The 16,856-nt window shown below is 42.1% G+C and overlaps 2 protein-coding genes across 2 annotated transcripts; one reads left to right on the top strand and one right to left on the bottom strand.

Annotated features, from left to right (window-relative positions):
* Positions 1 to 2,882: 2,882 nt before the first annotated feature.
* Positions 2,883 to 6,694, top strand: LOC123147086 (protein NRT1/ PTR FAMILY 2.3). The gene is made up of 4 exons (XM_044566326.1): positions 2,883 to 3,015; positions 3,106 to 3,323; positions 5,112 to 5,659; positions 5,756 to 6,694. The coding sequence occupies exons 1-4, from the start codon at positions 2,916 to 2,918 to the stop codon at positions 6,543 to 6,545; spliced, it is 1,656 nt and encodes a 551-aa protein (XP_044422261.1). The 5' UTR covers positions 2,883 to 2,915; the 3' UTR covers positions 6,546 to 6,694.
* A 1,790-nt stretch (positions 6,695 to 8,484) lies between these two features.
* LOC123152881 (uncharacterized) lies at positions 8,485 to 15,656 on the bottom strand. Its single transcript, XM_044572274.1, has 3 exons — positions 15,474 to 15,656; positions 15,331 to 15,392; positions 8,485 to 8,952 (listed from the first exon to the last, which is right to left on the bottom strand). The coding sequence occupies exons 1-3, from the start codon at positions 15,654 to 15,656 to the stop codon at positions 8,685 to 8,687; spliced, it is 513 nt and encodes a 170-aa protein (XP_044428209.1). The 3' UTR covers positions 8,485 to 8,684.
* Positions 15,657 to 16,856: the final 1,200 nt, after the last annotated feature.

Below are 16,856 nucleotides of genomic sequence, written 5' to 3'. Positions count from 1 at the left end.
GGGTAAGATAATTATACGAGTAACTATATATCCAAATCACACAAACATCATTTTTTATATAAAACATCATGAACAAGAGGCTCACCACAAGGTGGTGCCTGCGACGGGACGTTGCAAGCGATCGACGGTGGTTACGACGGAGATTTAGAAGGTACTAAGTAAACCACACCTACATATGCAAAACTAAGTGTTATATTTTTGACCTCAAATTGCATATAAATCAAATACTAGCACATATATATAATTCCTCCCAAATTACTAAACTCAAAAATCAATCACTATATAAAGCATTGCACGAGCTAATCTAGCAATGAGAGATGAAAGAAAAGAGTTGCTAACCTTTGTGATCATTTGAATGGATGGGGGCCTTCAAATCTTGGGAAAAATGTGTGATGAGCTTGAGAGGAAGAGGGGAAAGAACAGAGAGGAGAGGGGAAAGGGGAAGAACAGAGCGAGCTCGGGTGGACGAAGGGTCTATGTAGGACGACCTTTAGTACCGGTTCGTGATACGACCCGGTACTAAAGGTGCTGGAGGGGCCCCGGACTGACAACATCCTGCCACCACTCACTTTAGTACCGGTTCGTGGCACGAACCGGTGCTAAAGGTTCGCCACGAACCGGTACTAATGAGAGCGGCCCGGCTAGCCGTTGGAACCGGCACTAATGTACACATTAGTGCCGGCTCAAATTCAAACCGGCACTAATGTGCTTCATGTTTAACCCTTTTTCTACTAGTGTTAGTTGCAAACGGGAATACAAATATTATAGGTTAGTCCGTAAGTACTTACAATTTTTTTGTGAAGAAGATTAGATATATTATAAAAGTTTATCAGGAGTATAAAGCATCTCAAACATAATAAAGTAACATCAAGATTCTGAGACCATCGAACGACCACTACAGCCGCCAGAACGAGCTGCCAATGCGTCACTGTCGCCGCTCCCCTACAGTTGACGGTTTGACCTTGTCGATAATAGTCGCAAAGTTTTCATGCACGTCTCCCTAAGGACCAGTGTTCTGGAGCCGCAGTCAGCATCATTGAATCCTTGCATAGATTTGAAGCACATGACACCAAATCTCCCAACATGACGAGAAATCCTAACCTTACCGCAACTCGAGGAGGATCGAAGACCGGAAGGCAAACACGAAGAAGAAGCGCCGCCATCCGCCCAAGCGCCGCACCTGTGAAGACTAAAAAACCCTAATCTAAACTACTTCACTCTAGTATTCTCCTCCCTGCCACCGATCGCCGAAGCGGCAGACAAAAGGGAGACGAAACCACGTGCTTGTCGGTGAAGTCTTAAGGCCATATAAATAGTCTAGGAGGAACAAGACTTTGGCACCCCCAAGAATTTGAACGTATTTTTTTCTATAACTGTGTGTTTGTAAGGACCTTTAATACTTAATGTATGGCCTTAAGCCGTTCCATAAAAAAATATTTGGTAAGTCAAATAAGATGTAAGGTTGGATGAGAAATGAGCAAATGACAGAATCTTATACCTTTTTTTTAAGTAGGAAGAGAAGAGATCGTTCACAATGAAACATATAGAACAACAACAGGCAGGAGAGGGAACAGCGGGGAGCGAGCTGGAGCACCAGTCGGAAATCCATTGCAAGCGCACACCGTCGCGGAACAAAAACGTAAACACTGATACGAGTTTTACTACACCAAAACAGCAACCTAATAATAATGTATGAAACACCAAGCATCAGGCAACAACACCAAAGGAAACATAATCCGAGGTCGTCCAGAGGAAGACAAGGCTTTAAGCATCCATCGTGTTTCGAATCATCTGCCTTCTTGGCGCCTCTGCACAATCAGCCATGATCGACGCCGTCATGAAAACCGCTTCCACCCCAGCCTGGTACAGTATGATCATCCACCTTCAGCAAACCTGCCTAGCACAGTACAAATAAAAGAGCAAGAAGTGAAGACAGCCTCCCTCCGGGAAATGTCTAACAATATGCCCATCAAATAATGTTACGTTGTTACGGGTGGATCAAATCACCCAGCAAATTTCAGGGATGCACACCATATAAAATTTCCACTAAATTTCCAGGAAGGAATCGATGTAACCAAGCAGAACTTTGCCTTAAGTTGGTAGGGCAGCAATCAGTCCCTAAAGCCTCTCCAAAAAAACCTGCAAACAAAGCGAGCTAGAGAACAAGTAAAGTATAAGCGATTGGCAGATTCAGCATTATCACATAAAGAACATGAAGGATTGCCGGGCCAATTGCTTTTTCGCATATTATCATGTGTCAAAATAGCATTCTGAAATAATTGCAAGCAAAAAATCTTGATTTTCAGGGGGAGACAAGCTTTCCAATGGGACCCAACAATATCTTTTTTTAACCACTCATACATTGTCTTTGTAGTAAATCTGCGATTGCTGGAAAGGGACCTAACTATACCATCAGGAAGAGTGTTGAGAGATAAGTCTCCGACATGTGCAACTCTATCAAGCCACTGATGACACAAAGCAACACAAACGAGATGTTAAAATCAACAGCGGCGAATTCAGCCAGGGTGCAATCCTGACTCTGACATATGTCAAATGTCCAAGGAATGAGATTTTAAGGGCATTTTCAGAGCACCAAGAGTCATGCCATCATCTTGCTATATCATCACTGTTAACATTCACTTTTCTCCCAGCAAAATAAAACTCTAACATTTTCGTCACTGAACTGGGCCCTCCGGCCATTTCAACCCCGATGCGGACAGACGCGGCTCCATCTTTGTATGATTGGGAATCTCTCAGGCGTCGGAGTGTTTTTGTTTATCATTATTTTGACACCACCAGCAACGTACCCAGCCCAGCAGCAACATGGCTCATTTCCATGTGTATATATACCGTGCATCTCCAGCCCTCCAGAGACCAGATCACCAACTAGTAGGAGGATCAACAGCTAGCCAGAGATGGACAGCTCCCCGAAACCTCAGTACCTCGAGGATCAAGAAGCCCAAATGAAGGCAGGCGGAAAGCGAGGAGGATGGATCACTCTCCCCTTCATAGTTGGTAAGTGAATGCAGCCTCTCTGTGTCTCTCTCTATCCGTGTTTTCATGGTCACTCTCACTCACTCCATGGTGCGTAAACCATGGATGCAGCGACCATGTTGGGGCTGGGTCTGGCCGTCAACGGGACGACCAGCAACATGCTGGTGTACCTGCTCAAGGAGTACCACGTGGACGGCGTCAAAGCCGCGCAGATCGCCAATGTCGTCCGCGGCTCCCTCAACCTCGTGCCCATCGCCGGCGCCGTCCTCTCCGACTCCTACCTCGGCTGCTTCCCCGTCATCCTCGCCGGTGCCGTCATCAACGTTCTGGTCCGAACCCTACGGAATTATTTTGTCGCACTCCGTTCCGACCAACTTTGAGAGACGATAACAACTTTTCAAGCGTCATGGCACACTGGTCCTTCCTAGAGCCAAACTATAAGTAGCGTCGGAAACACATCTTATAACTCTACATGACACACCACACGTTACCACAGGAATTGCTTGCAATATATTTCCATGAAATTTTGTTATATAAATATGAATATTTGAATTAATAATATATAAACAAAAACTAGCTAGCAATACATATTATTATGTAACTATAAAATATTTACTGAATATTTAGAGTAATAATATGAGAATAAAAATAAAATACATATTATTTATTGTGTTGATTATTTTATAGTGGTATTAATCAATATAAATAGCATTATGAAATGAATATTATCATGCATGCTTGCATGTTGAGGTGGGCATTCTCCCATGCATGTTCCATGATATGGTGACATGCTTGGATGTTGAGGGCAATAGGTTAGTGGGTGCTAACTATTTAGATATAGAAGATAAGAATATGAATGTGAATATTTGGATTAATAGTGTAAGAACAAGAAAATGAAAATACATATGATTATTATAGAATTATAGAATATTTATTGAATATAAAAATAATAGATTAAAATATTTGATTTTTTGCATGCATGCTCGCATGTTGAGGTGGCCCTTCGAGCTGGCATAGTTCTATGTTAAGATAAATATGTTAGTGGACATCGCCTACTTAGTCATATTCCTTTTCTGAACCTTCTTATGCATAATTCATTTTCATTTTAAGTACTCCCTTCAATTCCGTAATTTTTGTCGTGGTTTTAGATCAAGAACTAAGGTTTTAGTTCAAGAACTAAAACCAAGACAGGAATTACGGAACGGAGGGAGTAATCTGCCGTGGAATTCTACTCTTATTTTTTCTTCTAAAAAAGAAAGTCACAGTTCGATGTGCAACAAAAGTATTCATAAGGTCCTGCCATGTAATGTAATGTCAAGAAAAACATGTCGCACTCTATCTGTCAAAATAACCATTTGAATTGTGCATGCATGACAACTTCACATTTATCCGAAGATAATGACAAATAGCGACACATGCTCCTCACATAAAAAAAAGAAAACTCTCTTTCGTGCAACTACCTCAAGATGCATACGCTGATCATTTCATATCCAAATGTGAATAAACGATTGCCAGGAACTTTACACATAAATATTTTGAAGTTTAGAGAGGTTTGAGAAGATACATGTCCTGTTGACATGAAACATTATAGTGATTATTATATAATTTTTTTGTGTGGTGCAAAATCGATCTGCAAACTCTCAGGCGCGTGAGAACTCACTCACTCTTTGCACAAGACGAGAGGTTTTTTTTACGATGCCAACATTTTGTTCATATGTTTGCAACATGTCAACAATTCGTCATTTACACTGTCAACATCTGGCCATACCAATAAGGAAACATGACTGCACAATAACATTTATATGCTTGCAACACCATCAGTCCCTTATCACCACAAATGAATGCAACAATCCCTAGACTGAATTACATAGGGATCATTCGATTTGTAAGATTTTGGAGTATTCCTATATGATTTAAAAAAATTATGTTCCCTTGATTAGGAAACCATGTAAACAGAATGAGCCCTTAGTTGTTTTCAGCATTCTCTGCCCTTTTATGCAACAGAAAAATTGAAGCACTGCAACAAAACTGTTTCTCATGCACTTGAGCCCGGCAGTCCATGGCAAATGATCATCTTTTTTGTTAATAATATTGTTTTTCACAATGTAATTGTACAGGCTTTTGTGTTGTTCACGCTCACTGCGGCGCTGCCATCGCTGCGGCCGCCACACTGCACATTGTCGCCTGCTGAGTGCCAGCAAGGATCCCCCGGGCAACTCTTCGTGTTGTACGCTGCCATCTGTCTTCTCGCCATTGGCGCTGGCGGGACACGTTTCAACATCGCGACGATGGGCGCGGACCAGTTCAGCAGCACGCGCGACAAGGACAGCTTCTTCAACTGGTACTTGGTCTTCCTCTATGCCTCCTTCATGCTCGGCGACACAGCCATCGTCTACATCCAAGACAGCGTGTCATGGGCGGTGGGCTTTGGTGTTTGCCTCGCCACGACGGCATTCGGCACAATCATGCTTCTTCTAGGCGTGTGTTACTACCGGATGCCGGCGACAAAGGCCAGCCCATACACAGAGCTGGCTCGCGTCATCGTGGCTGCCGTGCGCAAGGGTAGCATCAAAGTCGGCGGCGCGCATGGCAGTGTGCAGTACAACGTGGGCGCCGGCGCCGTCGTGGACTCGGCCGATGATGGGGCACCAAGTAAAAGCTTAAGGTAAGGTAGTACGTAGGTGGCATTTCCTCCGTAGCTGCTTTCCACACAGGACACCGGATTGGTGAATCATGCATCGGCGGGACCTTGTTGTTGCAGATTTCTGAATCGAGCAGCCATGATCACCACAAGCGACAAATCATCCGGGTCCGGGGATGCGTCAGCTGGCGCCTGGCGGCTGTGCACGGTGCAGCAAGTGGAGGACCTCAAGGCCATCGTCAGCGTCTTCCCGCTGTGGTCATCCGGCATACCGCTGTTCATGTCGATCGGCGTGATGATCGGCATGATCGTCCTGCAGGCGCTCGCCATGGACCGCTCCGTCGGACCACACTTCAGCATCCCGGCGGGGTCAGTCGGCGTCAGCTGCCGCGTCTCGTTCATCTTGGCCACCCTGGTCCTGGACCGCGCCGTCTTCCCTATCTGGCGCAAGATCACCGGCGGCACGCCACCGACCCCGCTACAGCGTGTGGGCATTGGCCACGTGCTGAACGTCGGGGCCATGGTCGCCGCCGCACTAGTGGAGCGCCGGAGGCTTGCGCAGCCCGGCGTGCCCATGTCCGTGATGTGGCTCCTGTTCCCGATGGGCATCGCGGGGGTCGGGGAGGCCCTGCACTTTCCTGGCAACATGGCCTTCTACTACCAGGAGTTCCCCAAGGCGCTGCGGAGCCTGGCTACGGCCATGGCGCCGATGCTCGTCGCGCTGGGGTTCTTCTCGAGCACCATGTTCATGGACATGGTGACGCGGTTCACGGCGTGGCTGCCGGAGAACATAGACCACGGGAGGCTGGACAACGTCTACTGGACGCTTGCGGCGGTGGGGACATTCAACTTTGCCTACTTCCTCGCCTGCGACAGGCGTTACAAGTACCACAACCGTGCGGCGATGTAGACAAGATTGGCTCTTCATGTATCATGCATTCAGGGAAGAGTTGTGTTGCACCTTTCTACTTCGGAGCGAAGTGAACAAAATGGATGGAACATCGTAGCAAGGAAGAACTATGTAATAATATGCACAATGAATACATTTTAGTGGCACGACACCGGTCTTTTGTGTTGATTGATGCGTGCAACCTTACTTTATTACCAGGTGTTCAGTTGTTACAAAAGCCTAAAAGATCGGTCAACCGATCAAGGCAACACAATAGAGATTACCAGGTGTTCAGTTGTTACAATGCCACGGCCACCTCAGAAATAGGCTGAACAAAGGACGCGCTATCCAAAGTTTAGTGTAGCCCGTGTTTCCACACGTTGGTTGTCGGTGCTTTGAGACTGGCCGTGATGTCAAGTGACGACATATTTGTTTAGAGAGGGGTATGTGAGCGGCACATTGAAATGGTAAGGCACAAGACATGGAGTTCACCTAAATTTGGACCCTCTGGGAGGAGGTAAGACCCTACACCTACCTTTAGTGGTTGTATTGCTCAAGTGCTCGCCGGTGATCGGAGGATCGCCGAAGATATCCGTTTCTTGGGTTACAATTTACAAGTCCTCGGCTGGTGGTGGAGGGGAAGATGGTGGTAGGAGAACCTTATATCTAGGATGATCTAGAATTTGTTGGATCCTTCAAAAAGATCCCTAGCTTGCCTTATATACTTGGTCAAGCTAGGGTTACATGGGTCGGGGCATACTGTCGGCGGGTTGGCGCCCTTTGATCCCATCAAACCGTGTCGTGCGATGTTGTCTTACCACGTCCATGCTTGCAAGTTGTTGTCTTCCTTCATCTACAGCTGGGCTCGAGAAGCTGACTCAGTACTTGGCCATGGATGACCTGAGTCTCCTACTTTAGCGTGCCCGAATGGCACTTCCTTTGATAGTAGCCCCCGAATGTCTTGCAACCCTCCTGCCAGAAGGTTACATGGGCTTGTTAAGTCTCTTCTTGCTCGATGGGGAGCTACCCGAGAAGGAATTTTAGTGGTTGAATAATGGGCCTGCATCTGGCCAGAAGATCGTGGGAAAAATATTTCCACGATCTCCACTCCACCAATAGGCGATTTTTGGAAGAGGAATTGTGTGCCGCATGACACCGACAGAAGGACTAACGAACTGAGACATAGCTGACGTTGTTTGCCACGCCGCAGTCTTGACCGGTCAGTCCTGACCAACAAATGGCATCCCAAACAAAGTGATGTTTCGGCCTTCTGCCTATAAGACAAACATGGAGAGAGAGGGCTAGGTTACCCATACTCATGTCGCTCTCATCTTCTTTCTCATGCTTCCCTTGCCTAGTGGTGCTCAGATATCAGCGAGATAGAATCACGGCTTCTGCCGGCGCGCCTCACCCGCATCCAAGAGTTACTGCACTCTCAGTGCTTTCATCATGGTGTGTTCCTTTGTCGTTCCCTTGGTTACCTCCTCTTCAGATCCACCACATCTATCGTCGACACCCTTCGCGCTTGAGGAACAATCAGATCCCTCCATGCGGTTGACGAGGAGGAACATGAGTCATCAGGCATAGTAGGGGCTTCCAAGGTGGCGGAGAAAGGAAAGGGTGAGGCGAATGAGCCATTGATGTGGCGTGCTTCAACATTGACTGACGAGATGATAGTACTAGCCTTGTAGTCAAAAAGGCGATAATTCTATTGAAACTTTGGAAGTTGGATTTCCAATAATGTCATCACCACCACACCACCATATTAGATTCTAGGGTTCAAGATGACCTTGACCTATACCAGAATTTTGCTTTACATGGGGAACGTAATAGTTTGCTTGCTGCCTAGGTCCGTAGCTCCCTTGAGGAACTAGTTTATTTATTGTATGGAGGCAAAAACATGGACATGAGATGAAGTGAATAATGAACAAATATTAACAAAATAAAGACATCAAGAAAAGAAGAGAAATAGTTTTTTCAATTAGTCGATCATTCAAACGCCGATAACGTCAATAAAATCACATAGCACACCAAGACAACTTATAACCAAATAAACACGACACGCGTACGTAGTAGTACATACATCAGCTAAAAAAATAGAGGAGATCACACGGTGGCCGGCCACCTAGCCACCTAGGGGCGCCACGCCCCTGCTATATATCAGTGCACGCCACCGGCGCCGTGCTTGTGGTTGTGGCCGCCGACGCCGGCGTGCTTGTGGAGGCGGTGCTCCATGGCGGCCTCCCGATGCGCGACCTTCTCCTGGTGAAGCTGCGCCTCCGCGGCGGCGACCTTGGCCCTGCCGCGCTCATGCGCCAGCTGCCGCTCGTCGTGCGACCTCGACGTCGCGGCCTCCGTCTTCTCTGCCAGTTTGGCCCACACGATCTTCGCCTTGGTCCTCAGCGCGCTCGCACCGTCCTTCACCGATCTTTGGTTTCTTCTCGGTCAGGGTGAGTTTCAACTTATAGGCGGAGTGGTGGTCCAAGTGGGTGAGCCGTAGTGCGCCGTGTGGCGGGTGAGATGTCGCTGTTGAGAGGTCGGCCGACAGGGACCTGGCCCGGTAACTGTCGACACGATATGGATGGAGGAAATACAAAGTGAAAGGAATAGATGCGTGCGTACACGTCGATACCCGCAAAAAAAAAGATGGTCACGTGGAAAGCTGGTAATCTAAGTGGATTTGGTCGGAATGGATTGATACTTTTTTTTAGGATAGGAATGGATTGATACTTGGATTGGATTGGGACAGGAAATGTTAGTTCAAACTATCACATCAAAAATCAACACATGCCCACGAAATGCTTGTGAAGTTATCCAACTGGAAAAGGAGAGTTTTACTAAAAAAAAATGGAGCATAGAAAAACAAACTAAATATCAAGTGGAACAAATTTCTAAATTATCAGTTGAACAGTGGCACCTAAAAGATGGTGACAAAATGCTATTGGTGGAGATAGGAGAAAACAGAAATAAAGAGAGGAAAGAAAAGCCCCTAGAAACAGATAGCCCCCCCCCCCCCCCCCCCCCAACCCCCAAAAAAGGAAAGAGAAGTCTGGCTGAAAGCCACAACATAGTGAACCTGTTGAAAGCATTGTTTTGAGAACGCGGATCTTTTTCAAGGTGAAAACCTAAGATCTAGGATCGGACGATGACGGTGCATGTGCACTGTTTCCTTCTTGGAGGCATCGTTTTTGGAGAGTTTGGACTTCGGGTGTTGTATAGGTGGTGGTTCGTGTTGCAGCTATAAGGAATTGATCACTGTAGCAGGATCTTTCTTTCTTTTTGTCTATTTTTTTTGTCTTTTGGCTATGTGCATCCGTAATGTCTTTGCGATATTGTGTTGTTGTAGAGGCAGGGTGTAATTGGTATCTCCACGATATTAATATATTCCCCTTGTCGGAAAAGTAGTGTACTCAAAATTGAACTGCCCAATTATATAGTACCTCTCGAGCTCTAGCCCTCATATATGGTCCAGCCAAGGGGGAACAAAGTTCCTCCTCGTCGTTGCCTCGACACTACCAGGGTCTCCGATGTGACACATTGTGCGTCAACATGGTGTACAATCACAGAGAGCCTTCATTTATGGGCCGGCGCACCTCGTCGCTGCCTGGATGCTCGTCCCGATATATTTATTTGACATGATTATTATTTTTCTTTTGCTTTTCTAACCGGTTTCTTTAAAGAACAGTTTATAAGATTTTTTCCTAAAATATAAAAAGTAGTAGCATCTTAAAAATGTCTCGATCTTGTTGTAAAATTTGAAACCAATGAGTGAACATTTTTCGAAAATGCAGCATATAAAAAATAGACTTTTTCTAAAAATCGTGAACACATTTTAAATAGTTTGTGAACATTTTTCTATAACAAACTATAGAACAATAGATATATGTGAACATATTTTGTTGAAAATTTGAACATTTCCTAATTTGTGAACTTGTTTTAAATTTTGTGAATATTTTAAAAATTGTGACATTTTCTTAATTTTATGAGCATTGTTTTACAAAATATGAAAATTTCTTAAAAGGAAGAATATAAAATAAGACGTAGATGGACGAAGAAAGAAATAAAAAATTCTTGTGAGGTTATTCAATCAACTAGGAAAAAGGAGTTCAACAGAAAATAAAGGAGAAAATAAAAAATCAAGTGGAACAACTTTCAAAATTATTAGTTTAAATAGTGGCATTTAAAGTATGGTGACAAAACTGATATTGATGAAGATTGGAGAGACTGAAAACAAAGAGACGAAAGAAAATACCATGAAGACATTGATGAAAGAAAAAGCCAGCCGAATGACAATGTATAGTATACTCGAAATCGAACGGCCCAGTTATATAATACTCCCTCCGTTCCAAAATATTTATTTTTCTAGGCATTTCAAATGGACACAACGTACAGATGTATGTAGACATATTTTAGAGTGTAGATTCACTCAGTTTGCTCCCGTGTGTAGTCATTTGTTGAAATCTCTAGAAAGATAAATATTTAGGAACGGAGGGAGTACCTCTCGAGGAGGGAAAGAAGATCCTCGTCGCTGTCTCTCTATTACGTACCGTTACCTCCTATTTAATACATTGTGCATTAAAACGGAGTATAATCACAGAGAGCATTCATCTATGGGCCAGCCCACTTCGTCGCTGCCTGGAGGCTCATCCCGAGCGATTTTTAAGATTTTTACCTTCGGTTTTCAAATAAGTTCCCTTTTAAAAAACTGGTTTCTTAGATTATTTCTGAAAGATTAAAAGAGTTTGCGTAGCGCTCACATGCATACTTTTCCACGTGACTCGCCCACCAAGTGGTTTTTCTCTCGTTGCCTCCCTCTGGATTGGTATCGTCCTCTATTTTTCATTCCAGCAACCATTCGCTCCCACGTGACACGAACAGCCGACTTTTTCTTCTTCTTTTTATTACATTGTTGTTCTTTTTCTTTGTCTCAATATTTTACGCATATGACACCCATCTTACCTACAGAATACATTTATTTAAACAAGAACATATATTTGTACATGGATATCTATAAATATTTTTATATAATATACATATCAGAAACATTTTTTTTTGATAAAACGACAGTCATTGTAAGTCCAAAGACTCTTTTCTGAAATTATGTTCTTGCAAACACGACCATTTGTTTTGAAAAGGCATGAACATTTTTAAAAATCTGTTAACACTTCTTTAATTCAATGATCTGTTTTTTGAATGTGTGACCCCTATTACAAAAATGTTCATTGCCTTACAATTTTGTAGAATGTGTATTTAAAAATTTTCATGGTGCAATTCAAAGACTTGTTATGTTGTGATCCAAATTCAAGTATAAATACAAATGACGAGCGGAGCGGAGCTCCTGCCCATCACCGGGAGCCCAGAGGTCACTGATATTATATATATACCTCTTGTAAGCCACTGCACGGGATAAGGTGATCGGTTATAAATCCCTTGCGGTTGTACCCTCTACTGATATAGTGAAGTTTGCTGGCTGGCGCCCGTGGTTTTTTTTTCTCCATTCGCCTTGGAGTGGTTTTCCACGTTAAAATCTCATGTCTCGCTGTGTTGATTTCTTTCTTGGTTGTTCGATTTGCCTGTCATAATCTAACAAAATATGTATTGTGTATTGAAAAGTGGTAGATGTGTATTTAAATAATTTTCATTATGTATTTAAAAAACTAAACATGACAAACTTTTAAAAATACAATGACGAACCTTTGTAAGTACACTATGAGCATTTTTCAAAAAACATGAAGAAAAACGAAAACAAAAAAATATAATGAATAAAGAAAGAGCAAAAAAGAAAATAATAAAAACTAAAATGAGAAAGAAAATAATGGCAAACTAAACCAGTCCAGCACATAGCGTCTTGCGGGAGAGAAAAACCACATACTCCAGCGAGGCGACTGCAGGAAAATAGAAATTGTTTGGTGGGCTCACACCTTCTGATTAACAATAAGTGAGTATAGTTGTTGCACCAAATTGCAGCGACGCCGAGCCCCTCCAACCTAGTTCGATTCTATCAGTGGCAAGTCTCTCCTCATAGCTCCATCGTGGATTATTACCACTTGTTGGCAAGCCCCTCCAACCTAGATCGTCTATAGCTCGCTTGCTGCAAGCTGTAGGATGGACTCCCCTACAGAGCACATCGACGCATGGGCCAGAGCCATAACATGGAGCACTGGAGTATTCGTTGGAGCTATGTTTGCTTATTCCGAGAAGCATCTCCGTCTCGTCACTGGCACCGATACTTGGACGGACCGGTAATGTAGTTCTCCGGCAAGTTTTTTTTCTCGGTGGCTATCTTTTTTAGTCTTGGTTTTTCCTTTTTCCCCTGCCATTTTTGTATTGTTTGTTTGTTTCTTTGGTTTTCACCGATTTTCTTATGTTTTAAAAAATAATTTTAATTATTATTTTCTTGTTAGTTTCTTTTTTAAAAACATTCATCGCATGTCGACTTTTTCCATATACATTGTACATTTTTTGCATATACTAGAAGTTTTCTATAGATATTAAACCTTTTTATGTCTATTTTTCCTAAATTTATGGTATACATCTAAAATAATTTTTATACACATCTAACATTTTTAAGAAAAATGATTAACAGTATTTCAAATACATGGTTTTCAATATTTTTCCATGTACGTGTTAAATGTTTTTCAAATACACATTGGAACATTATTTTTTCGAATAGTAATTTTTTCAATTATGCCAACATCTGTTACATTTTATATGCAAATTTCAAAATGTCAAGAACATCTCTTGGAAAGTCTTGAATATATTTATGAATGGTAATTATTTTAATTGGAATTATATGGACATGGTTTTACATTGTGAAAACATTTTTTAAAAATGTGACGTACATTTATTCAAACTCGTGGATTTTCTTTAATGTCACAAACATTTTTATGGATGCTATCAATATTTTCTAAATTTATGCTGACCAACTTTTTACACTGGGTTATCATTTTTCATAATCGCTGTGAACATTTTTTGTAAAAATGAAGTAAATTAATTTTTGTAATATATGATCTTAGATGTCTCAAACTACAAATAAAAGGTAAAAGAATAAAAAGAAGAAGAAAAGAAACTAGTGAACTAACGCTCCTCGGCCGTCTCACTCAGCATACCTGTGTCTCGATATAAGAGAGACAAAAGACGCGCCTGTTTTTATTCTTCAATATTGTTTTCTAACAAGTTTGTTATTAAGTGAAAAAAGACAACGTGCGTATGCACTCTCAAGAAAAATAGACAAACATGCGTGTAAAACATTTGTTTCGCACATATATTTTTAACATTTAGTTTGCTAATTTTTAAATAAACAAATATTTGCATATTTAAAAATTATATTTATCTATATACACAAACATATTTATCATGTATTCGAAAATTTTCACCATGTACTAAAAGAAGTTTTACCACGTATTAAGAAAAATAATGTTCATCGCACATCCGTATATAGTTCACTGCGACATAAGAAATGGTCGTCACGTGTTTAAAAAAATGTTAATCTAGTATTTGAGAAATGTCTGTTGTATATTTAGGAAATATTCACTGTGTATTCAAAAAATGCTCATCATACTCATAAAGTGTTCATCACGTATTTATAGAATGCTAGTCGCATATTAAAAATATGCCCATCATGTACTAAAAAATGTTCATCGTGTATTAAGAGAAGGTTCAACCTGTAACAAAAAAGTGTTATCAAGCATTAAAAATATATTCATCATGTATTTCAGAAAATGTTAATCCTGTAATCTAAAGATGTTCATCGTGTATTAAGAAAATGTTCAACCTGTGTTCAGAAAATGTTATCATCTATCAAAAAAATATTCATTATGTATTTCAGAAAAATCTAAACATGTAATGCAAAAACATTCATCGTATACTAAAAAGTATTCATCACATATTAATATGTTCAACCCGTATTAGAAAATGTCATTGTACATTAAAATAATATTCATCAAATGGAGGGAGATGAAAGAAAGCAATGTGACACAAGAATAGATCACATCCGACAACCAGTCGTGCCATTAGATAGATCTGTTGTGAGTCTTATGTAGCATGAGGTCCACTTGGTCTTGCGATAGGGACTTGAGGAGTAAGAAGAGAGGATATCTAGAAAAAAGAACGAATCTCCTACTTTATAGAGAACGGGACTTGTGGAACTAGTGAGGCATTTGTTGGTCAAACAATTTGCCCTCCTCACTTGAAGCCGAAGAGATAACTTACTGAGGCAACTGAGAGCATACTAGAAGCAAAAAAAAAACATAACATTTCTCCGATCCATGCTACATTGTCATAAAATGAAAGAAAATACGGCATTATGGCGGCCCATCTCTCAACGCATGTAGGCTAGCGCGATGTAGCCCCCGCACCAGGCAAGATATAGTGTTTGCGTAGATAGGGGGCACATGAGTAGTGAAGTGCTTGGGAGTTGCTAACAGCCAACTCGGTCGAGTTACTGGAAAAAAAATCAATGTTTAGTCCCATACCCCTCATGGGAAATAATAGCAGTTTAGTACTTTCAAATACCTACTAATCAACATTTTTACTAGTTTTGAAAGAATCAAGGAAGCAGTACTTCTACAACCTGGAACAACAATTAATTTGGCAGCAAAAACCTTTTGGCACTCAAATTGTTCTTTAGGCAGTTACTACTAAGGCTCCCTTTTTGAGCCATTTTGATATTTTGAACAATAGAAGTAACACTAGTTCTCATTTTAGAAAGCTTGAATAAACATTTATTATGTACATTTATGTATGCTTGCACACTTCCAAATTTCTTCGGGATCTATGCACCTCACGAGAAAATGTTCGGTTGTACAATGAGCACCCCTTGACAACTATACCTTTAGCAGTGGGGGCAGAAGCTAGGGGGTCATCCATCTAAGTCATTGTCCCACCAGTTGAAACTGATGTTCTCCAAGCCTAGGAACAAGTAAATTAAGACAACAATGAATGCCAAACCTGCACGTAGTGCACCCGAGAGCAGATAATTGTGTCCTTCCCACCAGTCACGTCGATCGTAGTGCCAGGAGGCATCTTGACGGTGCAACCCATCATAACAGGCATGTTTATGAGTAAGATCCAGTTTTGGCTTGGGAATGTCCCCCCCAAGAAGAGCTGGTCCACTGCCGAGTAAGTTCCCATGACGCTGAATATTCTGCATGGGCCAATAAGACCTCATATGAGTATATGACTGACGCATCATAGGACACATGACCCCTGGGGCACGTCCAAGGGTTGTCTGTAGAGAGAAGCTCAATGTTGCAGACGTTAACGTTGGGGATTGTGTCCATGAGCCACCATGTCGTTCCAAGGTACTCCCTCCGTCCGGGTGTATAAGTCATTCGCGTAGTTCTAGGTCATCGATTTGAGGAATTAAATATGCGTTATATGTCATGAAAAGTATACCACTAGATTTCCACACGGATGTAGTTTCTAAATATATATTTTTTGTCACATATAATACATATTTAGATAGTTAAATTATCGACCTAGAACTACGCGAATGACTTATACACCGGGACGGAGGTAGTACACAAATGCTGCAACCGATGTTCCGGCCACCTGACATTTTTTCGAGGAGGTTGTTGCTTATTATCACAATAGAACAAGTCTTATGTGGCCTTGTGGAGTGGAAATGAGAGATAAACTATGTATATGGCTTAGTGGAGCTTACCTGAGCTATAAACATGGTTCTTGGGGCAATCTTCATGTTGTGGCTCAACTTAAAATCTTGCAAAATCATCAGAGATTGGTGCATGCTGATATAACCTTATACCTTGAAGCACATATTCACGATGGGTTGTCCAGGGTACAAGTACCCGATGATGTAATCTGTGACGGTGTTCTTTTTTCTTTTTGAGGTGACTGTGATGGTGTTCAATCCCAGGGTCTGCATACAATGGAAGAATGTGAATAAAGCATTGGGCCCATGCAGATAGAATGGAGAAAGAACGCCCCTAGTTGGATCAAGGCCTACCTTAAAAAGCCCGGACCAAGGCGTCCCACAGCGTTGCAATTGTCTATGACTTGTCGCTCTCCCATCCTTCTATACCTAATCCTCACCGACATTCCCTCCACAATTTTTTTCTTCTTCATTGCTATTATTCTAAAAATGAAATCCCTCACTACTATCATGCAGGATCATTTCTTTTAATTTTTTATTCTCACACTCATAAAGCACTCTGTTTTGGCACAATTTCATCATTAGGCACAAACCCTATGTTTTGTTCTTTCAAATCTATCAGAAATTTCCCGACGCCTTTTATCCATAGCCGTATGCGCTAGAAACAATGGTGCACATTTCGTAGCTTGTGAATATTCTGATGTACTCCTTCGTTTCAA

The sequence above is a fragment of the Triticum aestivum genome, chromosome 7A (assembly GCF_018294505.1).
Source record: "Triticum aestivum cultivar Chinese Spring chromosome 7A, IWGSC CS RefSeq v2.1, whole genome shotgun sequence".
Taxonomy (NCBI): Eukaryota; Viridiplantae; Streptophyta; class Magnoliopsida; order Poales; family Poaceae; genus Triticum; species Triticum aestivum.
Note: the sequence above shows the minus strand (reverse complement) of the source record. Positions and strands in the feature narration are given on the sequence as shown.

Bases quoted from the DNA above. Each gene is read 5' to 3' on its own strand.
- LOC123147086 (XM_044566326.1), top strand. From the start codon at position 2,916: ATGGACAGCTCCCCGAAACCTCAGTACCTCGAGGATCAAGAAGCCCAA. The intron at 3,324-5,111 runs GTCCGAACCCTA...GTAATTGTACAG, and splicing joins GTGCCGTCATCAACGTTCTG to GCTTTTGTGTTGTTCACGCT. The intron at 5,660-5,755 runs GTAAGGTAGTAC...TTGTTGTTGCAG, and splicing joins GCACCAAGTAAAAGCTTAAG to ATTTCTGAATCGAGCAGCCA.
- LOC123152881 (XM_044572274.1), bottom strand. From the start codon at position 15,656: ATGGGAACTTACTCGGCAGTGGACCAGCTCTTCTTGGGGGGGACATTC. The intron at 15,393-15,473 runs GTTTGGCATTCA...ACAATGACTTAG, and splicing joins CTCGGGTGCACTACGTGCAG to ATGGATGACCCCCTAGCTTC. The intron at 8,953-15,330 runs GTACAACCGAAC...AAGAAACCAAAG, and splicing joins GTTGTCAAGGGGTGCTCATT to ATCGGTGAAGGACGGTGCGA.